Source organism: Oncorhynchus tshawytscha, linkage group LG08 (genome assembly GCF_018296145.1).
Source record: "Oncorhynchus tshawytscha isolate Ot180627B linkage group LG08, Otsh_v2.0, whole genome shotgun sequence".
NCBI lineage: Eukaryota > Metazoa > Chordata > Actinopteri > Salmoniformes > Salmonidae > Oncorhynchus > Oncorhynchus tshawytscha.
The window spans coordinates 18990709-19013887 of NC_056436.1; the positions used below are offsets into that span (position 1 = coordinate 18990709).

Below are 23179 nucleotides of genomic sequence, written 5' to 3' on the forward strand. Positions count from 1 at the left end.
GAAGAACGGGACCTGATTTGTGTAGAGTCGACAGCTCTGTCATATCCAACTCACTCAAGCTCCCTCTGTGACATCCCCTGGCCCCACACTGAGGGGAGAAAGCAGAACACGCTGCCAAAGGGAATAACAGGAGATTGTTTTGTTCAACATGGACAGCTAAGCGTTCGCCCTATCTGCCAAGACCTTGATAAAGTAGTCTGCCGCATCATCACAAACTTCCCCAGCTGCAGCTGGTCTGTAGCAAGGTGCTTGAGTCACATCCGTCAGGGGAAGAGAAGAGACAACACAACAGCAGCAAAGCAGGGGTCAGATCCTCAGTTCCAGTATTAGTTTAGAGAGAGAAGCCCCAACAATCAATTATCTGGAGCACAGGGCCTGCGATGTCATGCATCCACTGAGCAGAGCCCAGCCCCACAGAGCAGAGCCCAGCCCCACAGAGCAGAGCAGAGCCCCACAGAGCAGAGCCCAGCCCCACAGAGCAGAGCACAGCGCCCACAGAGCAGAGCCCAGAACCACAGAGCAGAGCCCAGCCCCACAGAGCAGAGCCCAGCCCCACAGAGCAGAGCCCAGAACCACAGAGCAGAGCCCAGAACCACAGAGCAGAGCCCAGCCCCACAGAGCAGAGCCCAGCCCCACAGAGCAGAGCCCAGCCCCACAGAGCAGAGCCCAGCCCCACAGAGCAGATCCCAGCCACACAGTGCAGAGCCCAGCCACACAGAGCAGAGCCCAGCCTCAGTACCAGAGCACAAAGCCTGCAATGAATCTTAACAAGCCCCAGAGGCTACTGCTGGAGCTGGATGGAAGGGAGGCTTGGCAAATAGATCTGATCATGGCCCTACTACAGCTCCTCCCTCCTCTCTCTCCTCCTGGGCCTGGCTCACCACTAACCAGGAAACATGACTCTACAGCTCCTCTCTCTCCTCCTGGGCCTGGCTCACCACTAACCAGGAAACATGACTCTACAGCTCCTACAGCTCCTCTCCTCCTGGGCCTGGCTCACCACTAACCAGGAAACATGACTCTACAGCTCCTCTCTCTCCTCCTGGGCCTGGCTCACCACTAACCAGGAAACATGACTCTACAGCTCCTCCCTCTCCTCCTGGGCCTGGCTCACCACTAACCAGGAAACATGACTCTACAGCTCCTCCCTCTCCTCCTGGGCCTGGCTCACCACTAACCAGGAAACATGACTCTACAGCTCCTCCCTCTCCTCCTGGGCCTGGCTCACCACTAACCAGGAAACATGACTCTACAGCTCCTCCCTCTCCTCCTGGGCCTGGCTCACCACTAACCAGGAAACATGACTCTACAGCTCCTCCCTCCAGTGCTCTCCTCCTGGGCCTGGCTCACCACTAACCAGGAAACATGACTCTGCAGCTCCTCCCTCCAGCTCTCTCCTCCTGGGTCTGGCTCACCACTAACCAGTAAACATGACTCTACAGCTCCTCCCTCTCCACAGCTCCTCCCTCTCCCCCTGGGTCTGGCTTACTGGGCCCTATCTGAAAACTCTTGCCTGGATGGGCCGTAACAAATCACCTGAACATCTAATTCCACCGAGGCTCAACGGCAATGTGCTGCAGGGCATTATGGGAGAGAGAGAGAGAGAGAGAGAGAGCGAGAGAAGAGAGACACAGAGAGAGAGAGAGAGAGAGAAAGAGAGAGAGAGAGAGCGAGAGAGACAGAAGAAGTCTAACAAAATATATAATATAATAAACCTAGATAAGAATAAGTTAGAATATATATTTAAAACATTTTACTATTTCCTATTCAATATTGACTGTAGTACAGTGAGTATCCTTGAGGGCGAAATCTGTTGTTTGACATTGACGGCTAGCGTGAGTAACTCAGAGACTAGCATGACTGGGGCCTGACGATCATTGACCCATTGAGGAGCAGAGTAATCCCTGAGGCTGAGGAGAATGCTAAACAGGAAGCCGTAGCCCCATCTTCAGATCCAGGGGCTAAGTGTGCACACACTCATGCATACACTATTGTGAAGAGCTGACTGATGCTTTTCCACTCAGCATGAAGTCACTTTGAATCCTGAAAAGGCATATGGTCATTTTAACTGCATCAAATCAAGCTTTATTTATACAGCACATTTCAGAAATGGAATGCAACGCAACGTGCTTCACCGGAAAAAAACATGAAATATTTACTACTCAACAAACATAAAATAAAATCCAAAAGAATGATAAAAACTGAACGATTAAAAGCACCCTAAGGAAAAGCAAAGCTAAAAAGATATGTTTTAAGATCTCTTTTATATATGTCCACACTTTGGGCCCCCCTCAGGTTCTCTGGCAGGCTATTCCAGAGGCTGGGGGCATAATAACTAAAGGCTGCCTCTCCATGCTTCTTGGCCCCCCTCAGGCTCTCTGGCAGACTATTCCAGAGGCTGGGGGCATAATAACTAAAGGCCTCTGCAGGCCTCTTAGATGATTCTTAAAATTAATTCTAAAACTCAAAGGCAGCCAGTGCAGAGACCTTAAAACCGGTGTAATATGTGCTCACCATCTGGTCTTGGTCAGTACCCGTGCTGCAGCATTCTGTATGTTTTGCAGTTGACCAATGGCTTTCTTGGGTAGATCAGACAGGAGAGCATTACAGTAGTCAAGCCTGCTTGTAATAAAAGCATGGATGTGTCTCTCTATATCAGCATGAGAGAGAAACGTATCCGTGAGCTGTTCTGAGTTAGTAACGTTAAAGCACGTTAAAGCATGATCAGCATCTTGCCTGGTGTCCGTTAGTAACATTACAATACCAGTGATCTGTTCATAGACCCTACTGATCAGCATCTTGCCTGGTGTCCGTTAGTAACATTACAATACCAGTGATCTGTTCATAGACCCTACTGATCAGCATCTTGCCTGGTATCCGTTAGTAACATTACAATACCAGTGATCTGTTCTGAGACCCTACTGATCAGCCTCTTGCCTGGTGTCCATTCGTAACATTACAATACCAGTGATCTGTTCTGAGACCCTACTGATCAGCCTCTTGCCTGGTGTCCGTTAGTAACATTACAATACCAGTGATCTGTTCTGAGACCCTACTGATCAGCATCTTGCCTGGTGTCCATTAGTAACATTACAATACCAGTGATCTGTACTGAGACCCTGATCAGGACATACTGAGGTGAGGCCTCAACATGAAGGCTGACACAGAAGTGCTAACCAGGTCAATATTTCCAAATATAATTTGGTCTCAGTTACTTGTGTGTGACAAATGTTGGAGTAAATCCGTTATGCTCACAGAATACCAATGCACTCATCTCCTTTACTTACTGTATAACCTACATTTTATGTACACAAATGTTACTTAGAGAAGACAGGTGTCCTGTATTGTGACCCTTCATCCATCTGTTGTGGGTTAAAGGGGAATTTTACATCAAATAAATGTTGACGTGTATTTGTAGTCTCCAAATACCATAATTTACTGTACGGTTGCATCATAGCTATCGAAACACCCCGTCTGTAAAATAAAGTTGCATAGCCTCGTCAAATCACCATACAAGACTTTGCACTTCGAACCTGCCCTTCTATGCCAGTGATTCTCAGAAAGCTGCACACTCTAGCTGACTCCACCTCTTGCTCTGTACAACCGACGGTGAGCGTGTAGTTAAAATGATCTTCTATGTTTAGTTGAGCCCATGCCCGCGATGTTCAGACCACTTCAATTGCTTCTGACCGAAAACCTAAATTTGAAATAACCGCATTAGTAAATCCATTCGCTGGTCCTCACTATGTCACCCGCTCCCTGCAGACTGCATGTGCTCTGTGTGTGTGAACAACGGCTCCGCTTGGGCTGCTCAGTGACGAGACATGAGAGCACAGAGCATGGCTGTAAGCTACTTTTCATCACTTTAAACTATGACAAAACTCAACAAACATTATTTTCTGTAAAATAATCTCTCCTGTGTTATATAACATAGTGCACCGAGGCAGGACTGTGGGCTCTCATTCTCCGAGGCCAACGTAAGTAAGATATTTAAGCATGTTAACCCTCGCAGTGCTGCCAGCCCAGATGGAATCCCTAGCCGCGTCCTCAGAGCATGTGCAGACCAGCTGGCTGGAGTGTTTTTCAGACATATCCCAGTCTGCTGTCCCCACTTGCTTCAAGATATTCCACCATTGTTCCTGTACCCAAGAAAGCTAAGGTAACTGAACTAAATTACTATCGCCCCGTAGCACTTAATTCTGTAATCATTAAGTGTTTTGAAAGTCTAGTTAAGGATCATATCACCTCCACCCTACCTGACACCCTAGACCCACTTAAATTTGCATACGTCCAAATAGATCCACAGATGATGCAATCGCCATTGCACTGCACACCGCCCTAACCCATCTGGACAAGAGGAATACCTATGTAAGAATGCTGGTCATTAACTACAGTGCAGCCATCAACACCATACTACCCTCCAAACTCATTAAGCTCGAGGCCCTGGGTCTGAACCCCGCCCTGTGCAACTGGGTCCTGGACATCCTGACGGGCCGCCCCCAGGTGGTGACAACACCACTTCGCTGATCCTCAGCACAGGGGGCCTACAAGGGTGCGTGCTCAGCCCCCTCCTGTACTCCCTGTTCCCCCATGACTGCGTGGCCATGCACGCCTCCAACTCAATCATCAAGTTTGCAGACGACATAACAATAGTAGGCCTGATTACCAATAATGACGAGAGCCTACAGGGAAGTGGTGAGGGACCTGACAGAGTGGTGCCAGGAATATAACCTCTCACTCAATATCAACAAAACGAAGGAGCTGATCATGGACTTCAGTGGACAGCCGAGGGAACACGCTCCATCCACATCGACGGGGCCACAGTGAGAAGGTGAAAAGCTTCAAGTTCCTTAGCGTACACATCACTGATAATCTGAAATAGTCCACCCACACAGACAGTGTGGTGAAGAAGGCTCAACAGTGCCTCTTCAACCTCAGGAGGCTGAAGAAATTCAGCTATGCCCCCTCAGACCCTCACAAACTCTTACAGATGCACCATTGAGAGCATTCTGTTGGAATGTGTCACCGCCTGGTACGGAAACTGCACCACCCGCAACCGCAGGGCTCTCCAGAGGGTGGTGCGGTCTGCCCAAAGCATCACCGGGTGCAAACTACCTCCCCTCCAGGACACCTACAGCACCTGATGTCACAGGAAGGACACATCAACCACCTGAGCCACGGCCTGTTCACCCCGCTATCTTCCAGAAGGCGAGGTCAGTACAGGTGCATCAACGCTGGGGACGAGAGACTAAAAAACATATTCTATCTCAAGGCTTCAGACTGTTAAATAGCCATCACTAGCTGGCTACCGCCTGGTTACTCAACCCTGCTACTGCCTCTAAGGTGGAATCACTGGTCACCTTAATAATGGAACACTGGTCACTTTAATAATGTTTACATACCGTTTTAATCATTTCATATGTATATACTGTATTCTAGTCAATGCCATCCTATTCAACTATTGCTGTGTATATACACTATTCTATCCTATGTATTCTACAGATATACTAAATACTCTATCCACGTAGTGTCCATTATGTCTATAATTTCTATACATCCCATCACATATATACTCTACCTTTCCAAAGATTTGGGTTCACTTTGAAATGTCCTTGTTTTTGAAAGAAAAACAAATTTTTTGTCCATTAAAATAACATAAAATTAATCAGAAATACAGTGTAGACATTGTTAATGTTGTAAATGATTATTGTAGCCGGAAAAGACAGATTTTTTAAATGGAATATCTACATAGGTGTACAGAGGCCCATTATCAGCAACCATCACTCCTGTGTTCCAATGGCACGTTGTGTTAGCTAATCCAAGTTTATCATTTTAAAAGGCTAATTGATCATTAGAAAAACCTTTAGCAATTCTGTTAGCACAGTTGAAAACTGTTGTGCTAATTAAAGAAGCAATAAAACTGGCCTTCTTTAGACTAGTTGAGTATCTGGAGCATCAGCATTTATGGGTTCGATTACAGGCTCAAAATGGCTAGAAACAAAGAACTTTCTTCTGAAACTCATTAGTCTATTCTGGTTCTGAGAAATTATGGCTATTCCATGCGAGAAATTTCCAACAAACTGAAGATCTCATACAACGCAGTGTACTACTCCCTTCACAGAACAGCGCAAACTGGCTCTAACCAGAACAGAAAGAGGAGTGGGAGGCCCCGGTGCACAACTGAGCAAGAGGACAAGTACATTAGTGTGTCTAGTTTGAGAAACAGAACCCTCACAAGTCTTTCATTAAATAGTACCCGCAAAACATCAGTCTCAACGTCAACAGCGAAGAGGCGCCCATCTTAATCTTTTCTTTCTATTGGCCAGTCTGAGATATGGCTTTTTCTTTGCCTCTTCACTGTTGACATTGAGACGTTGATTTGTGAGTACTATTTAATGAAGCTGCCAGTTGAGGACTTGTGAGGCATCTGTTTCTCAAACTAGACACTCTAGTGTACTTGTCTTCTTGCTCAGTTGTGCACCGGGGCCTCCAAATCTTCTTTCTATTCTGCTCTCTCTCTATGTGACCCAAGCCTAAGTACTAGTCTGCGTGTCAGTCTGAACATGCTTCTTATGCACATATGTGCAGTCAGTCATTATTTAATTATCTTTTCCTATCCTCCATTTTGTGATGTGGAGATGAGAACGTCCATAGCGGCAGGAGAGCGAGAAAGTGCAAGAGAGAGCGAGAGAGAGACATGGAGAGAGAAAATGGGAAGCAACGGGTGTCTGTTAATTGAATGTGATTGCTCAGCATTCCTCAGAATCTTGATGAAGCCAGCTGCCCTCTTCCTGCACTCTGCAGCACTGTGTATGTTATGTTCAGTGATCCGATGATAGCCTAATACCTATAAGAACTATTTTATTAGCACAGAACCTCCAGTCCAGTTGAAACTAAGGCCCCCAGAGCAAAATCCAGGCCCTGTCTGAGTCATGTCAGGCCCTTGTCATTTAAAACTAATAGAAGTCACAGTATTTGGGTGAGCCTGGTCTGTAGGGAAACAGGCATCAAAGCAGCAGCAGCAAGGCCTCTCTCTCAGGTCTCCATCCCCATTCTACCAGTTCTAGTGTCCACAACACCATGCAAAGCCCCTCACCCCCCAGTCACTACAATCTAGTGAGGGTCACACGGACAGCAAGAAACAAGCAAACTTGTTGAATGAGTAGTATCTTCAGGTAGAGAAAGAAAACATTTAGAAACTAGACACAATGACTGAAACGTGAAGATATATGACAGTGTTTTCCACTAGTGCAGGCGTGAAGATATATGACAGTGTTTTCCACTAGTGCAGGCGTGAAGATGCATGACAGTGTTTTCCTCTAGTGCAGGCGTGAAGATGCATGACAGTGTTTTCCACTAGTGCAGGCGTGAAGATATATGACAGTGTTTTCCACTAGTGCAGGGGTGAAGATATATGACAGTGTTTTCCACTAGTGCAGGCTTGAAGATATATATGACTGTGTTTTCCACTAGTAAAGGCGTGAAGATGTATGACAGTGTTTCCACTAGTGCAGGCGTGAAAATATATGACAGTGTTTTCCACTAGTAAAGGCGTGAAGATGTATGACAGTGTTTCCACTAGTAAAGGCGTGAAGATGTATGACAGTGTTTCCACTAGTGCCGGCGTGAAAATATATGACAGTGTTTTCCACTAGTAAAGGCGTGAAGATGTATGAGTGTTTTCCACTAGTGCCGGAGTGAAGATGTATGAGTGTTTTCCACTAGTGCCGGAGTGAAGATGTATGACAGTGTTTCCACCAGTGCCGGCGTGAAGATGTATGACAGTGTTTCCACTAGTAAAGGCGTGAAGATGTATGACAGTGTTTCCACTAGAGGCGTGAAGATGTATGACAGTGTTTCCACCAGTGCCGGCGTGAAGATGTATGACAGTGTTTCCACTAGTGCCGGCGTGAAGATATGACAGTGTTTCCACTAGTAAAGGCGTGAAGATGTATGACAGTTTCCACTAGTGCCGGCGTGAAGATGTATGACAGTGTTTCCACTAGTAAAGGCGTGAAGATGTATGACAGTGCCGGCGTGAAGATGTTGACAGTGTTTCCACTAGTAAAGGCGTGAAGATGTATGACAGTGTTTCCACTAGGCGCGTGAAGATGTATGACAGTGTTTCCACTAGTAAAGGCGTGAAGATGTATGACAGTGTTTCCACTAGTAAAGGCGTGAAGATGTATGACAGTGTTTCCACTAGTAAAGGCGTGAAGATGTATGACAGTGTTTCCACTAGTGCCGGCGTGAAGATGTATGACAGTGTTTCCACTAGTAAAGGCGTGAAGATGTATGACAGTGTTTCCACTAGTGCCGGCGTGAAGATGTATGACAGTGTTTCCACCAGTGCCGGCGTGAAGATGTATGACAGTGTTTCCACTAGTAAAGGCGTGAAGATGTATGACAGTGTTTCCACTAGTGCCGGCGTGAAGATGTATGACAGTGTTTCCACTAGTAAAGGCGTGAAGATGTATGACAGTGTTTCCACTAGTAAAGGCGTGAAGATGTATGACAGTGTTTCCACTAGTAAAGGCGTGAAGATGTATGACAGTGTTTCCACCAGTGCCGGCGTGAAGATGTATGACAGTGTTTCCACTAGTAAAGGCGTGAAGATGTATGACAGTGTTTCCACTAGTAAAGGCGTGAAGATGTATGACAGTGTTTCCACTAGTAAAGGCGTGAAGATGTATGACAGTGTTTCCACTAGTAAAGGCGTGAAGATGTATGACAGTGTTTCCACTAGTGCCGGCGTGAAGATGTATGACAGTGTTTCCACTAGTAAAGGCGTGAAGATGTATGACAGTGTTTCCACTAGTGCAGGCGTGAAAATATATGACAGTGTTTTCCACTAGTAAAGGCGTGAAGATGTATGAGTGTTTTCCACTAGTGCCGGAGTGAAGATGATGAGTGTTTTCCACACTGAAGTGACAGTGTTTCCACCAGTGCCGGCGTGAAGATGATGTATAGAGGCGTGAAGATGTATGGCAGTGTTTCCACTAGTGCCGGCGTGAAGATGTATGACAGTGTTTCCACTAGTAAAGGCGTGAAGATGTATGACAGTGTTTCCACAGTGCCGGCGTGAAGATGTATGACAGTGTTTCCACTAGTGCCGGCGTGAAGATGTATGACAGTGTTTCCACTAGTAAAGGCGTGAAGATGTATGACAGTGTTTCCACCAGTGCCGGCGTGAAGATGTATGACAGTGTTTCCACTAGTAAAGGCGTGAAGATATATGACAGTGTTTCCACTAGTGCCGGCGTGAAGATGTATGACAGTGTTTCCACTAGTAAAGGCGTGAAGATGTATGACAGTGTTTCCACCACTGAAGATGTATGACAGTGTTTCCACTAGTAAAGGCGTGAAGATGTATGACAGTGTTTCCACCAGTGTGAAGATGACAGTGTTTCCACCACAGTGTTTCCACCAGTGCCGGCGTGAAGATGTATGACAGTGTTTCCACTAGTAAAGGCGTGAAGATGTATGACAGTGTTTCCACTAGTGCCGGCGTGAAGATGTATGACAGTGTTTCCACCACTGACAGTACCACTAGTGCCGGCGTGAAGATGTATGACAGTGTTTCCACTAGTAAAGGCGTGAAGATGTATGACAGTGTTTCCACTAGTGCCGGCGTGAAGATGTATGACAGTGTTTCCACTAGTAAAGGCGTGAAGATGTATGACAGTGTTTCCACTAGTGCCGGCGTGAAGATGTATGACAGTGTTTCCACTAGTAAAGGCGTGAAGATGTATGACAGTGTTTCCACTAGTGCCGGCGTGAAGATGTATGACAGTGTTTCCACTAGTAAAGGCGTGAAGATGTATGACAGTGTTTCCACTAGTAAAGGCGTGAAGATGTATGACAGTGTTTCCACTAGTAAAGGCGTGAAGATGTATGACAGTGTTTCCACTAGTGCCGGCGTGAAGATGTATGACAGTGTTTCCACTAGTAAAGGCGTGAAGATGTATGACAGTGTTTCCACTAGTGCCGGCGTGAAGATGTATGACAGTGTTTCCACCAGTGCCGGCGTGAAGATGTATGACAGTGTTTCCACTAGTAAAGGCGTGAAGATGTATGACAGTCTTTCCACTAGTGCCGGCGTGAAGATGTATGACAGTGTTTCCACTAGTAAAGGCGTGAAGATGTATGACAGTGTTTCCACTAGTAAAGGCGTGAAGATGTATGACAGTGTTTCCACTAGTAAAGGCGTGAAGATGTATGACAGTGTTTCCACCAGTGCCGGCGTGAAGATGTATGACAGTGTTTCCACTAGTAAAGGCGTGAAGATGTATGACAGTGTTTCCACAGGCGTGAAGATGTATGACAGTGTTTCCACTAGTAAAGGCGTGAAGATGTATGACAGTGTTTCCACTAGTAAAGGCGTGAAGATGTATGACAGTGTTTCCACTAGTGCCGGCGTGAAGATGTATGACAGTGTTTCCACTAGTAAAGGCGTGAAGATGTATGACAGTGTTTCCACTAGTGCCGGCGTGAAGATGTATGACAGTGTTTCCACCAGTGCCGGCGTGAAGATGTATGACAGTGTTTCCACTAGCGCCGGCTGTCGGCTATACAGCCGGTTACACACTCATTTTCAGATGTACTTTTTTCACTTAAATTAACTAGGCTACTTTTTTACATTTCGCAAGTCAGAAAAAAAGACAGCCGAGCCCTTTCCCACTAGAATGAACGATACGCATCTTCTAGCGATCTATTGATAGGACAGGCGCCAGTCAGTCACAAAGTGAGCGATTTCAGAGAAGCACCTCTAGTTTGAAGGTCTGAAGTCTGTCCTGCATCCTGGAACCTGGGTCTGTGTGTTGTGTACACTGTGGTTGCAGTCAAATGTCTTTACAAGGAGGGAGAGAGCACGATGCTCCTTCATCGTCTGTGAGTCCATTTGGATGTCCATTATAATGTCGGAAACCACTTAGCCTATTGTTTTCTGGCACATTCATTTATTTTATTTTGCTTGTTTCAAATGCAGCCACGATGTGCTGGTACATCGGCTTACTGTGCTTTGATTGACGAACAGTAAGCTTGACTAGTTTATAAATGGTGTTGGACTGACTGAATAAAGTCAATCTCATACATCCTTGCCATTCATAAATCATACAACTTATATGTCCATGGTATCACATTGGGACATGTCAGCTAAAGATCTCTTTTGTAATTTCGATATGAAGTCCATCAGGACTTGCCAGACAGTAACGTTGAAGTGAGTGACTCGTCAGTAGCCTAACGAAATTTCATCGGTAAGAGAGACATTTATTTAGTTCACTAATTTGCACACGGGTAGGCTTTTTGGTCGATTATCTGCAGATAAATTATGAAAACATTCGATGAAGATGGTGAATCCTACTCACTGCAAGGGACAAAAGGTAGGCTAGTTTAGAGCGTCTCACTGGTCCAAAATACGATACAAAAAAACAGATTGAATTGTTTTAAAAGCTAGTGTTACTTCTATGGTATTTTCTAAAATATTGATATAAAGTAGGTCTACTAATTTAATCAACGTGTTGACAATGGAGAAGTCAACAGCTGCTTTCTGTGTAGCAAGGCTCATGATTAACACCTGCTTCATTCTTCAATCATACCTGTATTACAGATGGCTGAGAAAATGCCTCTTAAAAGGAAGCTTGAAGCCTGTGGAAGTCAGCAGACTCTTCCAAGGTTCTTTAAAAAGAAACCTGTGGATCAGTTGTTCAACAAGTACTTTTTGGAACAAATGACATACTGCAATTCACAAAGAGAGTTGCAAACACTTGTTGAAATCTTTCCACTAATTTAACTCATGTCGTTCTATCTTCTCTTAACATGTATGGAACTTATTTGAGCACCTGTTCCTTTTATTTTAGAGACCAATTTTTTCATTTGAAAAAGTGGCCATCACACAATTTGTTTTGTGGCACAAACACACAATGTAACCTTTTATTTTTTATTCAAGATCATTTAGGCAATTTAAATTGTTCAGTTTAAATCAAATACATAATTCGAAGAACAAATATAATTGTGGGAAGTCACATCTTGCTGTAAAATACATGAATCTCAAGGGAAGATGGGTTAAATGATTAAAAGGTTTAATGTTCTCTTACTTAGAAAATAGTCCTGATCATATAGGCCTAGTTCAAGATGATATAAAAATGTAAAAAACAATACACTGAACTCATACATTTTTAGTCATTTAAATTGTAAACACAATACCACAAAAATGTTTTCCAATCTGTGTATTTCGGATGGAATCAAAGCAATAGAATGTAACAGAGAACACCAAAATAGAGCTTGTTCGGCAAAACAATCTTAACTGGCTGGCTACTTTTTCTATTAGGCTGGGTACTCCATGTGCTTGTGGGAAACACTGGTATAATGATGATGATAACATGGCAATGATTTCTGAAGTCTGAAGTCTATAACCATCGCCACCACAGAACACACACCAGTCTATAACCATCACCACCACAGAACACACACCAGTCTATAACCATCGCCACCACAGAACACACACCAGTCTCTAACCACCGCCACCACAGAACACACACCAGTCTATAACCATCGCCACCACAGAACACACACCAGTCTATAACCATCGCCACCACAGAACACACACCAGTCTATAACCATCGCCACCACAGAACACACACCAGTCTATAACCATCGCCACCACAGAACACACACCAGTCTCTAACCATCGCCACCACAGAACACACACCAGTCTCTAACCATCGCCACCACAGAACACACACCAGTCTATAACCATCGCCACCACAGAACACACACCAGTCTATAACCATCGCCACCACAGAACACACACCAGGTCTATAACCATCGCCACCACAGAACACACACCAGTCTATAACCATCGCCACCACAGAACACACACCAGTCTCTAACCATCGCCACCACAGAACACACACCAGTCTATAACCATCGCCACCACAGAACACACACACCAGTCTATAGCCATCGCCTCCACAGAACACACACCAGTCTATAACCATCGCCACCACAGAACACCAGCGGCCAATCGTTGAGTACAGAAATAGGCTCCCACCATCAAACATAACCACAGGATCTAGTCTGGTACCATTTCTGCACCACCAGAATGTGCCCTACTTCCATCTCCAAACATCCACAGGCACCACAAACAGGAACTATTTCATCCAACCACACAGCAGTGTGCTGGGCTTGTCTCATTGCTACACAGCAGTGTGCTGGGCTTGTCTCATTGCTACACAGCAGTGTGCTGGGCTTGTCTCATTGCTACACAGCAGTGTGCTGGGCTTGTCTCATTGCCACACAGCAGTGTGCTGGGCTTGTCTCATTGCTACACAGCAGTGTGCTGGGCTTGTCTCATTGCTACACAGCAGTGTGCTGGGCTTGTCTCATTGCTACACAGCAGTGTGCTGGGCTTGTCTCATTGCCACACAGCAGTGTGCTGGGCTTGTCTCATTGCCACACAGCAGTGTGCTGGGCTTGTCTCATTGCCACACAGCAGTGTGCTGGGCTTGTCTCATTGCCACACAGCAGTGTGCTGGGCTTGTCTCATTGCCACACAGCAGTGTGCTGGGCTTGTCTCATTGCTACACAGCAGTGTGCTGGGCTTGTCTCATTGCTACACAGCAGTGTGCTGGGCTTGTCTCATTGCGACACAGCAGTGTGCTGGGCTTGTCTCATTGCCACACAGCAGTGTGCTGGGCTTGTCTCATTGCCACACAGCAGTGTGCTGGGCTTGTCTCATTGCCACACAGCAGTGTGCTGGGCTTGTCTCATTGCCACACAGCAGTGTGCTGGGCTTGTCTCATTGCCACACAGCAGTGTGCTGGGCTTGTCTCATTGCCACACAGCAGTGTGCTGGGCTTGTCTCATTGCCACACAGCAGTGTGCTGGGCTTGTCTCATTGCCACACAGCAGTGTGCTGGGCTTGTCTCATTGCCACACAGCAGTGTGCTGGGCTTGTCTCATTGCCACACAGCAGTGTGCTGGGCTTGTCTCATTGCCACACAGCAGTGTGCTGGGCTTGTCTCATTGCCACACAGCAGTGTGCTGGGCTTGTCTCATTGCCACACAGCAGTGTGCTGGGCTTGTCTCATTGCCACACAGCAGTGTGCTGGGCTTGTCTCATTGCCACACAGCAGTGTGCTGGGCTTGTCTCATTGCTACACAGCAGTGTGCTGGGCTTGTCTCATTGCCACACAGCAGTGTGCTGGGCTTGTCTCATTGCTACACAGCAGTGTGCTGGGCTTGTCTCATTGCTACACAGCAGTGTGCTGGGCTTGTCTCATTGCTACACAGCAGTGTGCTGGGCTTGTCTCATTGCCACACAGCAGTGTGCTGGGCTTGTCTCATTGCCACACAGCAGTGTGCTGGGCTTGTCTTATTGCCACACAGCAGTGTGCTGGGCTTGTCTCATTGCCACACAGCAGTGTGCTGGGCTTGTCTCATTGCCACACAGCAGTGTGCTGGGCTTGTCTCATTGCCACACAGCAGTGTGCTGGGCTTGTCTCATTGCCACACAGCCCACTGCTTCAAAGGCATGTAAACCTGCCACAAACTAGGCTACTCAGATCCGTGTGAAATTCACCTCTTTGATATTCACCACAATGTTGGCTTGTCTGAGACCTCAGGCTTCTCACTTACTGGGTATTGAGTCAATACCAGTCAATGTTTCCATTGAACACGGCAGTCATGTTCAGGTTTCAAGTTAGTTTTTTAGTTAGTTTTTTCATCATATACACATGATATGCATGGGGCACACAGTGCAATGAAAGATGCCCCTGATACCAATAGCCTAGCAAGCAGGGAGTTTCCAATGACTACTACTGGAATGAAGTTACTCTATTCCATTGACTTCATAGCAAACAAAAACAATCCACTTTTTTACTGAGCTTGTTTAATTGGTTTAACATATCTTCAGAGATTACGTTCAACTCCCCAAAAATAATAATTTTAAATTTAGAAAATACATAAAAAAGAATGCTCCATTGAGGGTTCACTGCAGTCAGAGATGATATAATTTCCAGTTCCAGACACTAAGGTAAACTGCATATTTACAAATCAGATATCATTACGAATAACCTAGAGGGAGATTTCTGCTGCTGCATTCAAAATATTGGTCGGCATTAGCATTAGGCTAAGTGAGAGAATAATGGCCAATGAGATTTCCAAATGCATCAACATCAAATTCCAGTTAATCATTCACCATGCCCAGTCATCGCCCTCCCCTCTTCTGCCCCCCATTAAACACCATTTATTAGTGGGGGAAAAGGAAGCATTTAATTAAATCCTCAATTGAATGTGTAAGCAGTTAGAGGAGTCTTCTCTCCCCAGTCGTGGCTTACATCTGGCGACTGATGCACTTTGCAGAAACTAAGGCCTTTCAAACCCTTTGATTCACTGCAAGGGGAAACAATATTGCTACAATGCTACGTTTGACTACTAAAGGACTGTGAACAAATGTAGCTTGGCATGTCAGTGAATAAGCTTGTTTAAAACCCATGGGCCGAATGAATCACTAGATTAACCCCTAACATTACATGAGATCCAACAATTAAAAGGATCAAGTGCGCTAAGTAAGAGCTTAAGCACGTTAAGCAGGTTAAGTCGATACAAACAGGCGGGGAATCTAAGAAGGAATCATACTATACCTGTAATAAATGAATCCTCTCTTCTTTCTGGAAATCCGTGGTTTGTAATGCAATAACAGTAAACTCAACCACAATGACGTTCTGTCATAAAGGTCATGCCAGTCAGTTGGAGCAGAGGGGTTATCATATTATCACACAACTGAAATCCCAAGAACTGTCAGCTAATCGTGAAAAGGCAGCATGACTGAATGACACATTTTGTTAGCAGCAGCCACAAAAGGCTCAAGTGAATTCCGACCAAATAGCATACATATTTGGGGTAGCCTATGTTTTCACACACACACACACACACACACACACACACACACACACACACACACACACACACACACACACACACACACAGTCAAATAGTAACAACAACTCAAATCAGGGATGAGGGAGAAATGATATAAAATAACCTACCAGTGCGTTCAATGTAGTCCACACACTTCTCAATGAACAAGGGGATTGGCCGGTCCGGGGTGACCAGATTCTGTAGGGGAACACCAAAGTAGTGGCTCTCCCAATTCCTCCGTGTGGGAGGGTACAAAGGCTTTGTGGGCTTGGATTTTGGCTGTGAATTGAAGGAAAACATAATAGCATCATTTTCAAAACAAACTACAGAAATAAAGTTCATCCTTTCAATTTCAATTCTTCAAAAGAGTTGTCATTCCCCACAAGACTTAAGCTCTAATTGAAAAAGAAAAGTGTAAAACACCTTGCAAGAACTAACATTTAGTTTTTTGTTAATGTTATGTTGCCTGATTATCAAAGACATCAAAATGTTCAAACAACAAGAGTATACTTAATGGCAGTGGTGCTACTGTAGTGAAAACGATTCACCATGCTGATATATGAAGTTTGGCTTTCAACCAAAACATTTGTGTATGATTGTCCTGTTATGTGCAGACAAAATCATTTTACAAAATGAAGAATGAAGCAAGCTCCTTGAAACGTCATTGTGAGTGTGGACCTACTGTACAGTACTGTAGTGAAAATGTGAAGTGGACAGCTTTTATGTCCCAAATGTCACCCTATTCCCTATATAGTGTACTACTTTTGACCAGAGACCATAGGGCTTTGGTCAAATGTAGTGCACTATATAGGGAATAGGGTCACATTTGGACCATAAAAGCTGTCCACTGGTTCATGCCTCAGAGCACTTCCTCCACACCCTGGGAACCCTGCCTGCCTCTAAATGCCTTTAACAGACTACAATACAGTGGGATACCCAATTCTCCTCTCACTCCTCAACTATGGCGGTCATATTTAACCGTGATTGTGTTGTCATTGCTTGTGTTATATCCCATGTTAATTGCTAAGGAATGGGAGTGCATGCTTGGCCAGGAGAAAGTAATGTTGCAACATTCAACAAAAAGTACAATTCACATTTACTCTCAGTGTGATAGTTCAAACATTGATTTTCTTCAATGCATGAGCGCAGACCATTCTGAATCTGTGTTATAGTAATCATGAGAGCAGACCATTCTGAATCTGTGTTATAGTAATCATGAGAGCAGACCATTCTGAATCTGTGTTATAGTAATCATGAGAGCAGACCATTCTGAATCTGTGTTATAGTAATCATGAGAGCAGACCATTCTGAATCTGTGTTATAGTAATCATGAGAGCAGTCCATTCTGAATCTGTGTTATAGTAATCATGAGAGCAGACCATTCTGAATCTGTGTTATAGTAATCATGAGAGCAGACCATTCTGAATCTGTGTTATAGTAATCATGAGAGCAGACCATTCTGAATCTGTGTTATAGTAATCATGAGAGCAGACCATTCTGAATCTGTGTTATAGTAATCATGAGAGCAGACCATTCTGAATCTGTGTTATAGTAATCATGAGAGCAGACCATTCTGAATCTGTGTTATAGTAATCATGAGAGCAGACCATTCTGAATCTGTGTTATAGTAATCATGAGAGCAGACCATTCTGAATCTGTGTTATAGTAATCATGAGAGCAGACCATTCTGAATCTGTGTTATAGTAATCATGAGAGCAGACCATTCTGAATCTGTGTTATAGTAATCATGAGAGCAGACCATTCTGAATCTGTGTTATAGTAATCATGAGAGCAGACCATTCTGAATCTGTGTTATAGTAATCATGAGAGCAGACCATTCTGAATCTGTGTTATAGTAATCATGAGAGCAGACCATTCTGAATCTGTGTTATAGTAATCATGAGAGCAGACCATTCTGAATCTGTGTTATAGTAATCATGAGAGCAGACCATTCTGAATCTGTGTTATAGTAATCATGAGAGCAGACCATTCTGAATCTGTGTTATAGTAATCATGAATCAGAACACTTACCTTTTTAGGTTCCTTTGTCTTTGGCGTTTTCTTCTTTTTCTTCTTCATGTCATCCTGCTCTGGATCGGAGGTGATGGCAGGGTTGTCTATCCCTCCCTTCCAGGGGTCAGCAGGGGACAGCAGGGGGTCTTCCTCACTGCCCCGATGGGCCCTGCCCTTCTTCTTCTTCTGCATGGCCGGCCCAGACTCATCATCGCTGACGTCGGAGTGGACACGTCTGTGGTACATCTTGGTTTTGCTGAAGAGTATTTTGGAGCGGTGCTTATACTTGGTGGGCCTCCTGCTGGCCTGCGCCTTGTGGTCGAAGCCGTTCTCCTCGTCCCCGTGTGAGACGTGAAGCATTTTGAGGGTCCTGCTGTGGGTGTCCTCCGGGACAGCGTAGATGTTGTCGGTAAAGCCCTTTGATTTCAGGAGAGTGTCTACGGGGTCTGCGTAATTGTCGGACGCCTCGACGTCTTCACCTTGGGCCATGGGGCTGCGTTGTCGTCTGTTGCTCCTCATCCCAGCCTCAATGGTCTTCAGGAGATTGGGGTCCAACTTCTTGACGTTGGGCTTGGATAGTATAGGCTTGGGTCTAACCGGGGGAGGCACTCTGTGGTTGCGCTCTTGGTCACCGACAGGTGTGCTATGGACAGGGTACTCGTTCCCCTCCAGATCGATCCTGCACTTTCCACGTTCGCTAAGCGTTGGAAGAAGCTGCACGTCGTCCCCGATGGGGCTGTAAGGTGGAGGAGCCTCGGTGTCGTCCTCTGAGTCAGGGTAGTAACTGTAAGCAGGGGAATGGCTGTGGGGAGACTGGGGGAAGACATCTTCACTCGCACCCGTGCAGTCTCGAGAGCTGTCAAACATGAAGGCGCTCTCGATGCTGCTCTTCTTCTCTAGCACCTCGTTGAAGAACGGCGTGAAGACTTCCGTCTGACGATGGTACTGAGACAGAGAGTAGAGAGCTGTGAATTTAGCGGTTATCTCTGTAGCGATGTGCTCTCCTTCAGTCATGAGGTCTTTGATTGGGTCATTCTCAAAGAAGTCTGCTTGACTGTCTGTGACGGCCACCATTTGAACAGGGATGACATCTTGGACCTCCGCCAGGAAAGCTCTGAGCATCGCCATGGAGGACTTGCGTTTTGCTGAGTAGACCAGGATGTATCCATGGACGAGCTCGTCCTTCCTGATTCCGATGGAGGAGTGGTAGGAGAGGACAGTAACATGTATTCTTCTGCGACTGTCGCCAATGATTTTGTTGAGGATCAGAGTGTTACTTTGGCCAGGTTGCCCTGCGCTGCAGGAATGTGAATCCAGGAAAGGTGAGAGGATGAGGTCTACACTAAATGGATCCCCACACACAGCACACATAACAATCCTCAAGTCGGTCTCTGACATGTCTTTGATGGACGGCAGAGGGCTCATCACATCAAAGTTGTGCTTTAGTCCTTCTAATACTCCTCTGAGAGCCTGTTTAATTTGGAACTCGTTAAACTTCCGTGGAAAGGTAACAGAAGGTATATCTACAAAGGTGCACTGTAACTTATTTGCAAGCTGTTGGCCCTGATGCCTTAATATAGGCATATTTTTGCAAACGCTGTCTCTCTGGTTTGCTAGGATTAGAATGAATGGCAATGGCGGTGCGTATCTCTCCCTCCTGTTCTGTGCAATCTCTGCCCTGATTCTCCCTACGCAGTCGCCAATACAATTTAGCGACTCTATGGAGCTGAAGACACAGAAGATTCCGTGAGGTTTGAAGGTTGACGCCCACGTATGACTAAAGAGCAACGTTGAGTTGACATCAACAGGCAGAAGCTCCAGTTCATAGATTTTCCCATCCAGGGTGTACTCCTCGTCTGTGGACTGGGCTCGGATTTCATTTGCAAGTTCTTGTGCGAGACCCTCCCTTCCCAAGAGACACAAATTGACTTTATCAATGTTGGCACTGTTATAGTAGAGATTAGAGCGACCATGGTCCAGCTGAACTAGCCTGTTAGCCAGTACCTGCTCGACATTCATGTCAACGCAGCTCTGTCCGCTCAGACACGTCTCCTTCGTGGGGTGGTAGACGAACCCGATGTGCTTGAGAAGAAGTGACTCCCTGTCAGGGGCCAGTTTCTGCAGAGCTCTGTATCTGGGCTCCTCGTTGAGCACAGTGTGGATCTCGCTCATTTTGTCACAGCTTGGGGTGGCATTTAAATCAAGGTCATAAAACAGCTCTGCGTGTTCAAAAAGCATTTCCTGAAATTCCTCTTTGGCCCTTTCAACTATTTCCTGCTGATGCTGGCTGTAAACATCCCTGTGATCAGATTCACTGATATACTTGTAGGCCTCGTCCTCCATGACAAAACACATGACCTCTTCCCAGGGTTGTCCAGGGCTGATGAAATGGACTCTATCCAATGTCTTCTTGAATCTATTCTTCATTTCTAACCGCATTTTCTCTGAGAACAGATGCTGGACATGGTTCTGAAAAATCTTCTCCCCTTCCAACGTTTTAAGGAGATCAAAGGGCACTCTTCTGTCGTTGACTTTGTCAATTTGGTCCGTCTCATCCCACGGAGTGTGCTCCAGCACCACAAACCAGAAATGAAACTCAGCCCTGCTCTTCAAGATACTTTGAGCCTCCGACCAGCTCAGGTTCTCGAGTTCTTCCAAGTTGTTGAGCAAGTTATTGAGAATTTTTGGCAGGCTCGAGAAGTATTCTTCCCTCCTTTTCCAGATATGTTCCTGCTTCAGCTGTTCGATGTGCTTGTTGAGGGTGTTTCTAGCTTTTCGGGTGCCTTCCAAGTTGATGTATTCCTCATAGTCGGGGTGGTTTTTCAACATGTTACTCACTGTTTTCCAACTTGTGTGATAATCTCTGACGGTTTGTACAATCCTCTTTTCAAACTTGTCGGACACTGTGGCTACTAATTGTCGCTGAACTTTATAGGCCTCCAAATAAGGAATGATTTTGGGTTTGCCTCGTGTTTTGTCCATCTGCTGGGTCAATGCGTTAAAACAGAGGTCTACATTGATTCTCAATCGAGCTGACGTTTCTACCACCAGGAGGTTCTTTTTGCTTGCAGCGAACACCTGAAGGTCCCTTAGATACTGCTCCATGCACTCGTCACATTTAGTTGCAGCAATGACGATGGGCTTTTTCGATTTGACCATTTGAGAATAAAGGCTGTTGACAAATTTCATCTGATCCTCAAATTTCCTATTGCAGCCTTTGCTCACGTCTATGCACAATAAAAAACCGTCAATGTTGAGTTTCCCATCGGCCATCTGCTTCTGATCAAAATCCTGTTCCAGGCCAAGCTGGTCGGTGCAAATGTACATCAGCTTCTCAGCAGACTGTAGCTTGAAGGCTGCAGCCCTTTTACTATAGGGCTGCAGGTTTGTGCTGCGATGTGGCAAGAAAGTCTGATCATCAATGAACTCGGTTTGTTCAATAATTTGAATTTTACACTCGAGCCCGTCATCGCTTCGGTGTGGCACTTCACCCCAGTAGAGGAAGTGATCATTGTTCACCACACGACCTCCAAAGTCAATTGTGCTCAACACAGAAGTGTGCTCAGTGTAGTAGCCGTCAGCGTTGGAACACACATATCTGTTGCATAGGCAGGACTTGCCCACGCCACAATTGCCCTTCTCCTTCTCTGTCCCTGAGAGGCCGACAACACTAACAGCATATGTTGGGGGGCGTGCCTCCTTGTTCTTGGCCATTATATTCCCCCTGTCATTGCTTTGTCAATTTCAAGAAAGGTTTCTACCAGCACAGCTATCATTCCACTCCAATTAGTTAGATAGGGGGCTGGTGCACGTTCATGGCTTTCTCCCTTTAGTGTTGAATCGCTCTATCCTCCTAGATCCTCGAGCTGGGATAGGGCAGCTGGTTCTCCATTATTATGACCTCCCTGAAAAAGAAAGAGTGTATAATTGAACTACACACACATAGGAACACAAAAACAGATCATATAGGCCTAATATGGTCTACGTACCAAATGGCACTGAATTCCCTTTATAGTGAACAACTTTTGCAAACAATCCACAGGACTAATGATACAATCTGAACAGTTACAGTAGGCTATTTCCGCTCTAGAGACTGCCAGTCATATGAGGCAATAACCTACAACAGAGGTTAACCTGCAAAAAAAATGTGATAAACTGCAAATAAAAATGTTGATAAATCCTGTACTGTCTGTAGGAGTGTAACAAATAAGTTCCTTGTTCAGTGTCAGTGACTCTTTTCATGAGTAATTTCCCCCCACAGATATTGGTCATTCCATTAAAAAAACTAATTTTATCCAATTTGTGCAGAAGATAAAAAATGTTATGCAACTTCAGACTTGGAGGCAGTGACCTAGAAATAATGAAAAAAGCATAAGGAGAAAAGATCATCATTTAGTTATTTATCAAATCCAAGAAACCTACTATTCATCATTCAATATGGATTATATTTCAGTTTACTCCAGCAATGCTATTGTTGCAGATGTTACTAGAGAACTATTGCACCTGTCATCATTTAACCTTTTGACAACAATACTGGCTATTATTTGTTCCACTTCGCATGTTCGTCACCTAAGAATCATGCAACACACCCCATCATGACATCTTACAAAGCAAACAGTCCAGTTTTGACGTCCGATGTATAATACTGTAGTTACACCGGTCCCGCGCTTCTAGTATTAAACAGGAATTTAGCTATTGCATATCTACTGCATTTTTTGTTATTATCGAGATGTGTGACTAGCACTGCCCAGGTGAGAAGGTAGCCTATCACTAGCAAACCATTGTAGTGCCTGGCTGTGGTTACATTTCTTTCTGATCTGCTACGTTCTGAACGGTGCGCTCTTCTAAACCCCAGTCAATAATGGATGATAATGGTATTCAACCAAGAATGTCATTGCCAGGGAGGCACACCAATCAAAACTCAAAAGCAATCCTCTACCACGAGATGTAGAGGTTATTCAAAAGCACGACGCTGCTCTGGACAACTTGTCAGTAACAATTATCATCTTGCAACAATCCGAGGTTCATTAGTTAGCTAGCTAATGTACCTGTCCTAGCTAGCTAACATTAACTGCGTGCGAACTATCAAGCAAGAAACGTCCAGCAAGTGAAACTGTCACACTTCCAATTAGGTTGCTAGCAAACGTGGTTTGCTTTATCTGCACATGGTAACAATTATAATAACCCATGCAATAAAAGGTTACGTCTCTGGCTATGCCATTGTAATCAGAAACTATGACAATGA

At 45.2% G+C, this 23179-nt stretch overlaps 1 protein-coding gene across 1 annotated transcript in view; it reads right to left on the minus strand.

The window, feature by feature from the left end:
• Positions 1-23179, minus strand: part of LOC112256837 (rho GTPase-activating protein 5) — a 59460-nt gene that overhangs the window by 35681 nt on the left and 600 nt on the right. Inside the window, exons 2-3 of the mRNA XM_042325302.1 lie at positions 17953-21839; positions 16050-16200 (exon numbers count right to left, since the gene is read on the minus strand). Coding sequence (XP_042181236.1) covers positions 16050-16200; positions 17953-21648 — 3847 coding nt within the window. The 5' untranslated portion in view covers positions 21649-21839. The remainder of the gene's footprint in view (positions 1-16049; positions 16201-17952; positions 21840-23179) is intronic.